Source organism: Conger conger, chromosome 4, assembly GCF_963514075.1.
Source record: "Conger conger chromosome 4, fConCon1.1, whole genome shotgun sequence".
Classification (NCBI taxonomy): Eukaryota; Metazoa; Chordata; class Actinopteri; order Anguilliformes; family Congridae; genus Conger; species Conger conger.
The window spans coordinates 57,394,734-57,408,181 of record NC_083763.1 but is presented as its reverse complement, the minus strand read 5'-3'; the positions used below and the strand labels follow the sequence as shown (position 1 = coordinate 57,408,181).

The 13,448-nt window shown below is 41.1% G+C and overlaps 2 protein-coding genes across 3 annotated transcripts; both read right to left on the bottom strand.

Annotated features, from left to right (window-relative positions):
• Positions 1–78: 78 nt before the first annotated feature.
• Positions 79–8,911, bottom strand: slc5a9 (solute carrier family 5 member 9). The gene is made up of 13 exons (XM_061237862.1): positions 8,566–8,911; positions 8,234–8,305; positions 7,359–7,463; positions 6,907–7,071; positions 6,546–6,651; positions 6,368–6,448; positions 6,004–6,209; positions 5,468–5,603; positions 3,950–4,057; positions 3,649–3,799; positions 1,720–1,888; positions 1,276–1,491; positions 79–634 (listed from the first exon to the last, which is right to left on the bottom strand). Exons 1-13 carry the CDS (start codon positions 8,692–8,694, stop codon positions 284–286), a joined length of 1,995 nt encoding a protein of 664 aa, XP_061093846.1. The 5' UTR covers positions 8,695–8,911; the 3' UTR covers positions 79–283.
• Positions 8,912–9,145: 234 nt separating this feature from the next.
• On the bottom strand, positions 9,146–10,329 carry mrpl55 (mitochondrial ribosomal protein L55). Of its 2 annotated transcripts, none has more exons than XM_061237864.1 (3): positions 10,100–10,329; positions 9,644–9,797; positions 9,146–9,449 (listed from the first exon to the last, which is right to left on the bottom strand). In XM_061237864.1, exons 1-3 carry the CDS (start codon positions 10,141–10,143, stop codon positions 9,303–9,305), a joined length of 345 nt encoding a protein of 114 aa, XP_061093848.1. In that variant the 5' UTR covers positions 10,144–10,329; the 3' UTR covers positions 9,146–9,302. The 2 variants fall into 2 exon arrangements, with proteins under 2 accessions (XP_061093848.1, XP_061093847.1); XM_061237863.1 differs by having other exon boundaries at positions 9,644–9,845; positions 10,100–10,321.
• Positions 10,330–13,448: the final 3,119 nt, after the last annotated feature.

The window sequence follows — 13,448 nt, the reverse complement described above, 5'->3', positions numbered from 1 at the left end:
ATTTTTTTTCACAAAGATTTTTTCACTGAACCTAGGCTGAGGCATGGCAGATCATGTTCAATATTTCACCAAGCTAGAAAAGATTTGTGCAGATTCAGTACTTTTGATACTGTCATGGCTATGACAATAAATATCAAGTACTATTGCATATCTAGTAGACATTTTAAAATATGAAACTTCCAAAAACACAGAATAAAAATTGGAGTGGTAATACAACTGAATTAAAACCATACATACATGTTCTGTAAATACCAAGAATAAATAAAAATGAATGCAAATCTACTTAGGCAAAGAACCCCCACAAGAAGATATTGACTGTAAGCAAAATTAGGGCATTCATGTTGCAGACATTCCGCCAAAAAGGTTCCTCTTTAATGCAAGTCAGTTTCTTCTCCAGAGCCTGCCTTTGCTCAGGGCTGATCTCTGCCGGTGCTGCAGCAGATAGCCCACATAGCCACATGCCTAGGCACTTCCAGCAAGGAACTTTCTCTGTCTCTGTCTCTGTCTCTGTCTCTATGGCAGGCTCTGCCGGCCTTTCACTGCTGTGGTCGGATGTCCCAGATGAAGACCAGGGGTCATCAAGGTCAATTCGTTCTTCTTGGCTATGTCTTGACCACCAGGTGAGGCGAATGAGCTACAGGAAATTAATAATAATAATAATCAATAATAATCATTTTATTCTCATGAATGTGTATTATTATTATCATGACTATTATTATGAATACATTTTTGCCATTTTTCTCAATGTGGAATGCCCAATCATGTGTATCAGCACCCATTGCTGCAACTTCCACTGTCCATTTGAAAGAGTGCAGACAAGCATGTGCTCGCCTTCAAAGCATGTGATGTCAGCCACCACTTATCACGCCATCATTCACAATCAATCCAGTTCTGTTTCCCATCATGCATGCAACCCCAGACCACTGTGCTCAAGGACACTGTGGCGCAGCATCCTATAACATTACAGCACATGCGCTTAGGAGAAAAGAGCTTGGCTGCTTGAGAAGTCAGAAGCGAAGAAATAACAGCATTTTATGAAAACTATTAAAATTATAATTTATTCAAGTGAACAGCTTCTGGTAACAAAATCAGCATCCAATATGTTTTGGAGCTTCTGGTGTATTATGGAGGTGTATTTTTTTCTTTAGATCACAAACCCAAAATGCCCCAATAAAATATATATAAAAGCCATTATATATATTTTACCATATATTTAAATGTAATGTGGCAGTGAAAGGGTCATTGGTACGTATGTGTAAATGAGTATGCGCTTACATGCTGCTCAGGGATGGCTGGGGTACAGAGGCTGATCACAGTGATGACCAGGCCAGTGAGACCCAGCAGTATGAGGGCAAAGTACAGGTAGTGCACATTCCTCAGGATTTCAGGGCGGGTGTCCAGCTCTCCACAGGAAGGTGTGCCATAAACAAACTCCATGATCATTCGCACAGAGCCCACGGCCAGACCCACCATCAGGCCCCAGAATGCCCCCTGCAGTCACAATCCCATATGCACATGTGCAAAATTCAGAGTTGTGTTGAATGTTAACATTTCAAAGATTTCGAGAACATAGTTTTACTTAACCACTGACCATACCATAAGATATGTGACCAAGGTACATTGATTTGCAAACAAAGTAACATAATAAATAAATGATCTATCTGGCAGTACAGCACATTCCCTGCACAGCAGTGACCACCAATGAAAATCACAGCTCACCTGCTCATTGATTCGCTTCCAGAAGATGGCCATGAGGAAGACAGCAGTGATAGGTGGGGCCAGGTAGCTAGTGATTGCCTGGATGTAGTCAAATAGCTGCCCACTATTGGATGACTGAATGATAGGGATCCACAGGATGCTGATGAGCACCAGCACCAAGATGAACACCCTGCAGGGATACATCAGAACAGGGATGCCAGTTCGATCCTCCACCCTGGGGGAAGTGTCAAAGGTTCCCTGAGCTAGACACCCAACCCCGAATTGCTTCCAACGAGCAGATTGGTGCCTTTGGCGTGTTGCACGTGTGTGAATGGGTGAATGAGAGGCATTAATTGTAAAGCGCTTTGGATAAAAGCAATATATAAATGCAGTCCATTTACCAAATCAAAAGGTATAGAAGATGAAGCATACAATTGACAAACCACATATATCCTTCTATCTTCCAATGGTTGTTGTGTTTGTGAGTGAGCGCACTTTGTGGTGGATCTAGCTCTGCCTACTGAAGGTGTGCGGATCACTGTTCCACGTCTAACTTCTCCAAAAACAACGTCTCTTGTCTCTCGTGTATTTCATACCTGGCGTAAATAAGACAGATTCAGAGTTGCTGTAAGGTGTATTTCTTTGAAGGTAGGCTACTGACTCCTATAGGCTTTAAGTCTTTATGCTAAGCTAACACGTTATGCTAACATAAAAACCGAGCCAGTGAGTGCACAAAAATGAAAATGAAATCAAACATCTCATCTTAGTCTGGGTAAGCCGGAATAAGGTATATTTCCCAAAATGTTAGTGAATTCCTTTAACTTTGCAACCAAAGCAATGTTATGTTGTGTTAAGAATAAAGAGTGCATTTACACTCCACTCTATTTAAAACTGCTCGGCATAGTCTTTTCAGCATGGTTGCTATCGCAATCATCTCCAAACCATCTTCAAACAAGTAGGACCAACTCAAAACAAGCAGGCCAGCTTAAAACAAGGCTGCAACCAAAATAGAATTTTGATGTCATTAAAAGTATGCAAACGTGCACAAGCCACACATTAACATGGTCAAAATACATTTTTGTGGCTGGATGTAAATTTACACGGCATGGTTTTGTGACAGTTAATGTACCTAGCCTTGTACTGAAAAGTATTTCATATAAAAAATATAAAATACAAATCATTGCACCACTAGAAGAAGCATGGATTACCAACCAAATTCATTATTTAACTTATTCTTTGCTTTATAAGGAAGTTTTAAAGATGCGATTGAAAAAATAGATCCTATATAGTCATACATACAGGCCCCATGCATAGTAGTACTCCGTATTTGATTTCATTTATAATAAAATGATGAGGTCAGTGCAGACTGTCACAATCCGAGAGTATTTGCATCTATATTGGATGAACTGTAGGAATTATATCTCTTTTTATACAGTCCCCATTTTAGGGAACCAAAAGTAATTGGACAGTTGGCTTCTCAGCCGTCTCTGATTAGTCAGGTGTACTCAATCACTTCCTTAGTGCAGGTATAAGAAAGCTTTCCATATCTAGTCTTGATTCTAGGCTTTTAATTGCCTTTGGAGTCTGTCACTGCTGTTTGTCAACATGAGGACCAGAGGGGACTTTTATAAAAAGAGATATAATATAATAAATATAAAGGCGGCAGTCTGCATTTTAATCTCATATTCATTGTTTCATTTCACCTCCAATGTGCTGGAGCACAGAGCCAAAATAATATAAATACTTCAATGTATATTTCATTGCATTTCTTTATAAAGAATGAATCATTCATGCACCTTATCAAATAAGTTGCAGCTACTTGGGGTGCAAGTTATTATAATACAGAAGAGAACTGAGTGAATTTACTTATGTATTAGTATTTAGCAGAATTCAGAATGCATTTTCAGTATGCACCACAGGGCAGTATAGAAGTATGAACAGCAGATTTACCTGCCCACCACCATGAGCTCCCGCTCTGAGGCCTGCCGGCGTATACGCTGCCATATGTCCATGGTGAAGAGGGTGCTACTGCTGTTGAAGATTGAGGTTAGTGAGGACATGAGAGCAGCCATCATTACAGCGATCATCAGCCCCCGCATCCCTGGGAGCAGCACAGAGAGCGGGAGAGGGGGAGAGAGACACACGGGATCAGAATGAGAGTGTTGAGCCACCAAGCAACGTCCTTTCCTTCATGTGCACAATCAAGGAAAAAAGCATTCTGTATGAGCACCTTCACTTGTGGAGGCCTTACCTACTGGCATGAGCTCTACCACCAGTTTGGGGTAGGCGATGTTGGAGCAACCCACTGCTGCACCACAGACTCTCTGGCACACCTCAGGATCTACACAGCCCACCTCATCTGAGAAGATCAAACAACATGAACCAGAAACACTGGTTTCTGGGGGTTGACTGTCGATATGCCTAAATCTATGCCTAAGGAATTATCAAAGTAATATTAACATCATAACCTGAAAGTCATTGCATATTCCAGCCACGTTTTTTCCTTGAAGTGTTTATCTGAAGTTATATGATCCTAAGTCCTAAGATGGTGCCTTTTAAATAATATTGACTATTGAAATAATTGGTTAAATACAACATTACACTACATCAAGATTTTGTAAATAATATTGGTAGATGGAGTAGGGCAAGGGACAGGAAATTAGTAACTGACACTGGTTGGCAACTCCAGGTTTCTGCAGATTATCATTTCAACCTCCCTGAGACCTGATATGGTGTTGTACTCGGAGGGAGATAGCAGAGCAGACAGTATTTCATTAAGTTAACAGTGCCATGCGAGGATGCTATTGAGGAAGCATTTGTGAGGAAGCTAAAGTACTGTGATTTGGTTGCTGAGGTGAGGGAGCGCGGGTGGCAGGCATATGTGAGACCTATAGAAGTAGCGTTTCAGGGTTTGTGGCCAAGTCAGTGACATCGGTCCTTTTGGAATTTCATGTTCGTGGTTGATCGCTCAAAAAAGCAGTTAAAGAGCTATCCAAAGCAGCTGAAAGAGCAAGTCAGTGGTTGTGGATAAAGAGAGGGCAGGTTAGTTTGGTGGCTAGCAGATAAGGCTAGTGATTAAATGGAAGGGTGTGTACTATTGTTCGGCAGTATCATTGTTCAGTGCATTGGTGCGTTGGATGATTAGTGTATTGGCAGTGTATGGTTCTGGAGGTTGTTGGCAGGTAAGGCTGGTGGTTAATGAGAAATTCACATGGGACTGGTGGCACTGAGCATGCATTAATGGAGCCAGTGGGGTTAGTTACAATCTTAGTAATCAGGGGGGTCCATGTAGTACTATTCTGTTCTGTTCTGTTCTGTTCTGTTCTGTTCTGTTCTGTTCTGTGCATGGGGCACACTAGTGGTCAGTGAAGGGTAGGGGTATGGAAGGGGTAGGTCTGGGATGCCAGACTTCAATGTTAAGCCTTCTGGAGGCGTTGTGGGCCTAAGTCAATGATACACCGGTGAAGGAAGGTGCCCATTTGACAACCCCTGTGAAATGCTCACATTAGCACCCTTTTGGCAGATGTATAATATTGTTGTCCATTGCCTGGTTATTTGGTTAGTAGGAACCATGCTGGTTTAGGAACATCTGAGTTTGGCCTTCATGCACAGCCCCCTAATGATAAGCACACGGAAATTAACATCATATCCTGTGTAATGTAAAATACAGTGCAGTGCAGTGCAGTGCAATGCAAAGTGATCATATCATAACCCAAACTGAAAAACATTTTTCAAATTAAATCCATGCAGGGCTGCCCGTGGCACACACCTGGGAAGAGCGCTCGGCTTATCATGCCTGGCATCACAATGAAGAACATGGGCAAGATCTTCAGGTACCCCCCTAGCACAGACCCCCCCTTGGCATGGGACAGGTTCTTAGCAGAGAGGGACCTCTGCACGATCACCTAGCACAGACATAAGAATGCAGGCATCAAAATGGGGCAGGGAATGAGTTTATGTAGTGTTTTTGGAAAGAATTGTTATATACAGTGCAGTCTGTGAGTATTTGGACAGAGGTACAATTCCTGTTCTTTTTGCTCTGTTCTCCAGGGCATTGGAAATTGAAATTAAACAATGAATATGAGGTTAAGGCGAAGGCTGTCAACTTTTGAGGGCATTTATATAAATGATATACAATGTCCAGGTGTACAGTTGTCAAAAGGACAGAAATTGTACCACCGTCCAAATACTTACGGACTGCACTGTATACAGTAATGTACATACACATTATAAATAAACTTAAAACACAGCAATCCTATGGACAGCTAAATCACGTATGTGAATGCATGTGGCCGTGTGGCTTGCCTGGTCAGTGCACCACACCCACGTGGACAGCACAGTGAGGCCGAACACGAGGCCTGGCCAGGGTATGTCCCCTGTCACCGGGTCTCTGAGGAGGCGGAAGGCGTCAGGGTGTGGCAGGTGGCACGTGGTGTTGGGCACCGTGAGAGAGGGCACCGCCGCCGCGTACTGTTCCTGCAAGCCCTCGTACCATCCTACCCTGTCAAAAGCTGCGGGAAGGGCACGGCTTGCACATAAATATGACACATTTCTACAGAAGTTACGTATTTTAACCCTAACCCCAACAGCCTGAAAGACATATGTATGCAAACTGTAACTGTATGAATATACCTTTATTACTGTGCTGAAAAGTTCAAATTGACTGTACCTATGAACATGAGAACAAATGCTCCTATCACCATGATGACAGTCTGTAGGGCGTCGGTGTAGATGACGGCAGTTAGCCCACCTGAAGCACAAGCAGGAACGTGTACATTGGACTCATACACTGAATTGCAGTAAACATTATTCCAAACCTAGTTGGTACAGTGTGAAGTGGTCAGTACCTGCTACGGTGAAGACTGCAGTCACGAGCAGCAGCAGTGCAGTGGAGAGGTATAGGTCCCAGCCGAGAGATACCTGAATGAACAGAGCTCCAGAGAAGATGTCTGTCTGAGGGCACACAAGAGTTTCAACTTTACTTCACTTGCAAACAAAACTCTATCTTAGAATAAGAGATCTTCCATTTCACCAAAATCCATAATGGTCAAGAAATTTTCATAAACATGCATTGCTGCAAGCAATGTTTTATCTTATGGAATAACCAATACAGAACAGAGAAACAACAGCCTGTAAGCTCCTTCTAAAGTGGTTGTGTTTTTGTGAATCTTCCTAAAACTGCCACCAGGGAGTGCTTTTGAGCCTCACCGATATCTTGGTGAAAATGTAGAGGATGAGAGACAAGACAGACATGTAGATTCGGATGCGCTGGCCTCCAAACCTCTTCCGCAGGTACTCTGGCATGGTGACCACACCAGCAGAGATGTAAACAGGGACAAAGATCCAGCCCAGGGCAACGAGAACCCAGGATGCCTGAGAAACAAGAAGCCATTCTCATCTCAAAATAAATACATCTCTCACATACTTAACAAATTTGGGGAAATCAGGAATGAAATTGCAAGAATGATAAAAATCTGTAGCAAATGCCCGGCAATTTTATTGAAAGGAATTGACAACAGGGCTCTTCAGTGCTCCCATTTTAGGAGCATTTCTTCCTGAATATCGATGTATGATGAATTAATCAATTAATTCCATCTAACAACTATTTAAACCTTTGTTAATGTTACTCTTAAAAATGCATTGTGGGCAGCTGCACTTACATTCCACTCAAATCCACCGACTGCAATGCCTCCTGCAGCTCCAGTGCCTGCTAGACCAATGAACAGACCACTGCCCACATTGCTGGACATCAGCGAGGCCCCAATCTGGACAGACAGGACACCAGTGCTACAGCATGACTGATTAACGCAGAAAATGTCTCTTGTTTATATGGATGTGCTGAATATCTCCTGTGTGATAATATAGCCTTGATGTGACAACTGAACATTTTATGGTTCAAGCTAGCAGTCATCACATGCCAATGTTCAACTGTACAGCATAATCAATGCAGCAGCTACAGAAGTGTCATATTAGCTGGAGACTAAGCATGATTCTTCAGGTGTATTTTATTATCTCTTCCTGGTGTTTAATGGTCTTACTGGCAACTAAAGAGCTGGAGTTTGTAAATATATTGTTTCCGTTTTAGTGAACGTTTAGTGGCCAACTTAACTGAACTAAAAAACTTTTTTTCAGAATGTGATTTATCTTCCTGGATGGATGTGATTTTTATGTTATATTTTTAAAAATGAATCTAGCTTTCATTTCAAAATTGAAACTAAAGCAATTCCAAGCACAGCAGCATGGTATCAGTTCGCAGAATATGAGGCTGTTTTTGTGTTTGCACTTCCTTTTTCTTCACTACAATCACACTTCAGACAGACAGGCATTGCAGACTGATCCCAACTTATGATAAATAGAAAGGCTTGTGCAATTTTTGTTTCACTGCATCACACAATTGAGTGGAAAAATACAGTGGAAGATATGCAGATATATTGTTTTAGCTGTTATATTTATTGCAGAAAACACTTTTTTTCTTTCATAACCGGACTTACTGATTAATATGAAATATTAGTCTATTCATGATTAAGGAACTCACAGGCCACCATGTCATGGACCTTCCAGCCAAAAAGTATCCTCCCACAGTCTCACGATTTGCTCTGACAGATGACTAGAATAAAGTGAAAAGCAACACTTGGAAACATGGGTTTCATTCAGTCATTACATTTTCAGATAAAACATAAGTCACAGTATTATGTCATCTAAGTTCAATGAACAAATCACCCCAGTCCTCATTTGCCTCCTAATTAACACAATTGCCCTCCTTAATGATCATTCACACAAAAAACTGTTGGCAGAGTAACTATTATCACCAGTTTATCTGCCACCACTGCCCTCTCTACAGCTGAAACGTTTGCTAGGAGCACTTACCCATATTCCCACAGCCAGAACAAAGACAAAATACACCACCAAAACTACAATGTCTGGAATCTCCAAAGCAAACTTCCCATTTGTTCCAGGGGGACTTGGTGTCGTTGGACCATTCATTGCTGAAGTCATTTTAACAGTGAAATGTTCATGTGTGAACTTTGAGGCAAACCAGACACCAGTTAATAATTAGTCTAAACCTTATCAAAACTGGAGGGTCCACTTCATAGCTCACATATAAACCGGAAACTACAAGGTGTTTTTTACTTTAAAAAACACCTTGTGGTGTCATACCGGTAATAATAGACTAATACATAAAAAAGGAGGTTTAAAATAACTTATGTGGTGGTTTGTATTTACTTGAGTACTATGACATCTTTTCATCAATTTCAGTGAATGCCAAGCACAAGCTGATGTTGGGAATAAATGCTGTTCTTCAAATGCAAGCACAACAGGTGACAGTTGCAAAATGAATTATCCCAAATGCAGGTATGGTTTTTTTAAGTTAATGATAAACAAAATGCTGATTTTATTTTCATCATTACTCACAAGACAATTTCGACAGAAGTTACAAAAAGAAGGATTCATTCAAAAGTGGAACAGGCCCCAGGTTAATTTATTAATCAACAGAAAACATCTACATGTCACATGAATGTTGTAATGAAACATGACTGCAAAAACGAAGAGTTGCGAAATCTTCTTACATTATTTCTTTTAAAGTTCATTGAATGACATTTATTTTAATTCTTCCAGAACTTGCTGTAATCATCAACTTTGAAATCGTCCTCAAAGTCATCATTGCTTTGCTGGACGGTCTTTTTCACTTCCCGTCTCTTTGATCTGGCTTTCTTCTGTTCTTCTGAGAGTGTAGTGATATCAATTGGCATCTGTCAGGGAAAACACATGACAAAGAGATGGCACATTGTCCTACTTCGAACATGTGAAACATAGAATGCACTGCACTAGAAAATAGAAGATTGTCCGCTTATGTGAACAAACAGTTCAGCCTACCATTGACCAACGAACGTTAGATTATTATATTTAGTAAGTGAAAAGTAACCAACTGAGTTTTAAATCTCACCATCAGTACCCTCTTTGGTTCCTTGTACCGGATTTTAATGGTGGAGCCATCGGCACGGACGAGTAAAACCGGGTACATTCTCTCATATAGTTGTCTGCCAAAACGCACGATAGCCGTCCTATTCGAGTTGTGCGAACAGGCGGTTGAGTGAAAGCTAGATGCCCCAGGGAAACATATCTGACCAACTTGCTGATAAATAAATCTAAACGGAAAATATTGACAACATTACTCAATGCACTCTAAGCATTTAGAATAAAAAGAAAAACATAAATAGGTAGCTCAGTAAGATATACGAAGACTAAGTTTCCTACATTAACATAAACATTTTCTATTTATCTATTGATAACATCAGTTGCTGCTGTAATGTAACTTGCTAGCCAGCAACCTAGCTAACGTTAGCTAGCCAGGTTCCCCATCTCAAGAAATAACATTAAACATAATAAACAGCAGATTTACCGATAAATGCTGCGTTTTGACGTGCATATTTTTCGTAAAGTCATATCCGGCAAAACGCGGTTTCGTTGTTCAGATGGAAATGTTACATTAATAACTAGCTTGCTCACTTAACGCTAAACGATAAGGTCATAAAATCCTTGCTCAAAGCGTGGTGCGCGTTCGTCTAAATTCACCGGATGGAACACCGCAAGGTCTAACAATCGTTCCGTGTATTTCGTCGAAGCCATTTCTGTAGGGCACTAGTTCTTGATAGTTTCGTGAAAACCATGCACCATGCGCCAAATGGGGTCGCTATATTTGTATATTTATCCTACTTTGGTGCATCCATTGTCTAACATTTTCATTGTGAAGATAATTATTGTTATTGCACATTTCACACAGGGTTCGATGCACGTAAGGAGTAGGACGTATAATGTTTTAAACCCCAGGAGTTCTATTCTATAATCAGGCATTCCAGGTCTGTAACTGCGCTCATTTGTGCTGGCCCATAAACCAGATAGCTCCAGGACCGCAATACACTTGGAAAGGCCAAAGAAGGGACATTATCTAAATCCATCATTTTAATAACCGGGCGGCCTGTAGCGTAGAGGTTAAGGTAAATGACTGGGACGGGGCGGCCAGTCGCGCGTAGGTGTAGGTGTAGAGCCCCACAGTGGTCACGAAGGCTCGAATCCGCCACTTGGCAAACCATGATATAAATAATGGGAACTATTTCCGTGTAGAATTGTCGCATAATCATGTTTGTTGTGTCATTCGATCTCCAGCTCCATTTCACTATGGATAGGAAATCCTTTCTGCCATCATTCTAGGTGTTTGGCTTTGTCCCCCAACTGTTCACTCTGAATATGGGATATGCTATTTGTTTTAAGTACATTGTTTTTAATGGCTGTTATTGTAACTCTGTAAATGTTTTTTTATTTTATTGTTTAAAATTGTTCAAATTAGGGATGTGTTACGGCCCCCTGCTCTGTGCTACTTATTCTGGCGTTACTTCGCAGGTAACTTGTTGGTGGAGTACCAGGTCGTTTGCGCAATTGGGAACACCTGTGACCAGATGTTAAAATGTGCCTGACTCTTGTCTGAAGGAGGGAACTCCTTGTGGAGAGAGTGAGCAGCACCAAATTCCTGGGTGTGCACATCACTGAGGACCTCTCCTGGAATACTAACACCACATCACTGGCCAAGAAAGCTCAGCAACGCCTCTACTTCCTCCGAAAACTGAGAAGAGCCAAAGTCCCAGCCCCCATCATGCTCTCCTTCTACCGGGGCACCATCGAGAGCATCCTGACCAGCTGCATAACTGTGTGGCACGGTGGTTGCACGGCGTCCTGCCAAAAGACCCTGCAGTGCACAGTGAGAGCAGCTGAGCTGCTCGTTGGAGCCCCCCTCCCTTCCCTCCAGGACATTTATAACACACGACTGTCCTGCACAGCACTTCGAATCACAGGTGACATTACACATCACACACACGGCTTCTTCAGTCTCCTCCCGTCAGGGAAAAGACTGAGGAGCCTCCGGGCAAGGACTAGCAGGCGAGGGATAGCTTTGTCCATCAGGCTGTCAGGAAGCTGAACTCTCTCCCAGCTCTCCCCCCCCCCCACTGCTCCGCCCCCACTGACTCTGGACTAATGCAACCCCACCTCCCCTCCCCTCCACACACACGCACACACACACGCACACATACGTGCATACACATACTTTGGCCACTTTATTTGTTTACATGGTACATTGTACCATATATTTTAAATCTGGTTTTTTTTTTTTTTGTTATTTATTATTTATATATAGTTTTGTTTTTTTAATCTTGAATTGGTCTTGTCGTGTTATGTTGTTTTTGTTGTGTTATGTTGTCATTTGTTGTTTATTTATTATGCACCGTGGATGAGAGGGAAACGCAATTTCAGCCCTTTGTATGTCTACATATATTGGATTGACAATAAAGCCGACTTCGACTTCAGCATACTTTTCACACATCCACTCACTCACACTACTGATGCAACTGACTTTCACACTACACATTTTTGTTAACTGGTTATTTCAAATAAATTTGACCTTGTTTTTTAAATGCGTCAGTGTGCATCTCCCTCTTTGTCATGGCCAGTGAGCCAGGTATGACAGATAATGCAGTACATAATTTAATACCTTCTAATCCTGACAAACTTTACATTCAATGAATAATATCAAGCAGGAAATAAAATGAAAGGCAGGCAGCTGGTTGGATGTTGGGTAAATGTTTTTATGGCAACTGAAGGAGAACAATATTTATAACTTGTCTACTATCCATGCACACAGATACAGACAACAATTGCCAAAATATCTCACTGAGAACTTTATTAGGAACACCTGTATACCTACTTAGTCATGCGATTACCTAATCGTGGCAGCAGTGCAATGCATAAAATCATGTAGATATGGGTCAGGAGCTTCAGTTAATGTTCATATCAACCAATAGTGATTTTGACTGTGGCATGATTGTTGGTGCCAGACAGGCAGGTACGAGTATTTCTGTAACTGCTGATCTCCTGAGATTTTCATGCACAACAGTCTCTTGAGTTTACTCAGAATGGTGCGAAAAACAAACAAACATTCAGTGATCGGCAATTCTGCGGACGGAAATGGCTTGAGGATGAGTGAGGTAATGGAGAAAGGCCAGACTGGTCTAAGCTGACAGGAAGGTGACAGTAATGCAAATAACTATACATTACATCAGTGAACAGATCTCTGAACACACAATGCATCAAACCTCTAAGTGGATAGACTACAGCAGCAGAAGACCTAATACGTCTAATAAATACCTAACACAGTGCTCACTGAGTGTATATTGTCAAATAGAAGATGCAAAATATGTGATTGAACTGAGGTGAAGGGTATAGCTTATTAAAGTACAGAACTGTATAAACATATTTACACTTACACAATGAGGCAACATAAAAGTAGTACAGTAGTATGTACGTGAAAATAGCAGTGTATAACAATATGTGGAAAGTTCTACATTAGATGTATAACTGACATTACATCACTACTGACATTAGATCAATTATTGCAATTTATTACATACACAAAAAAAGATTACAATGTTATACACTGCCATCTGTAATGTTTAGGACAAAGACATATTTTTTTATTTGGCTCTGTACTCCACAATTTTAGATTTGTAATCAAAAATGCATATTCTCAGCAAGTATTGACGGGCATGTTTACAGACTTTGGTTTCACCATATTGAAATTACAGTGTGTTTTATACATAGTAACAATAAACACCATATTTTTCCAGCCTTTTTCTTGCCTTTGGTTTGTATTATTGTCATTAAACATGAGGGCCAGAGTTGTTCCAATGAATGTCAAGGAA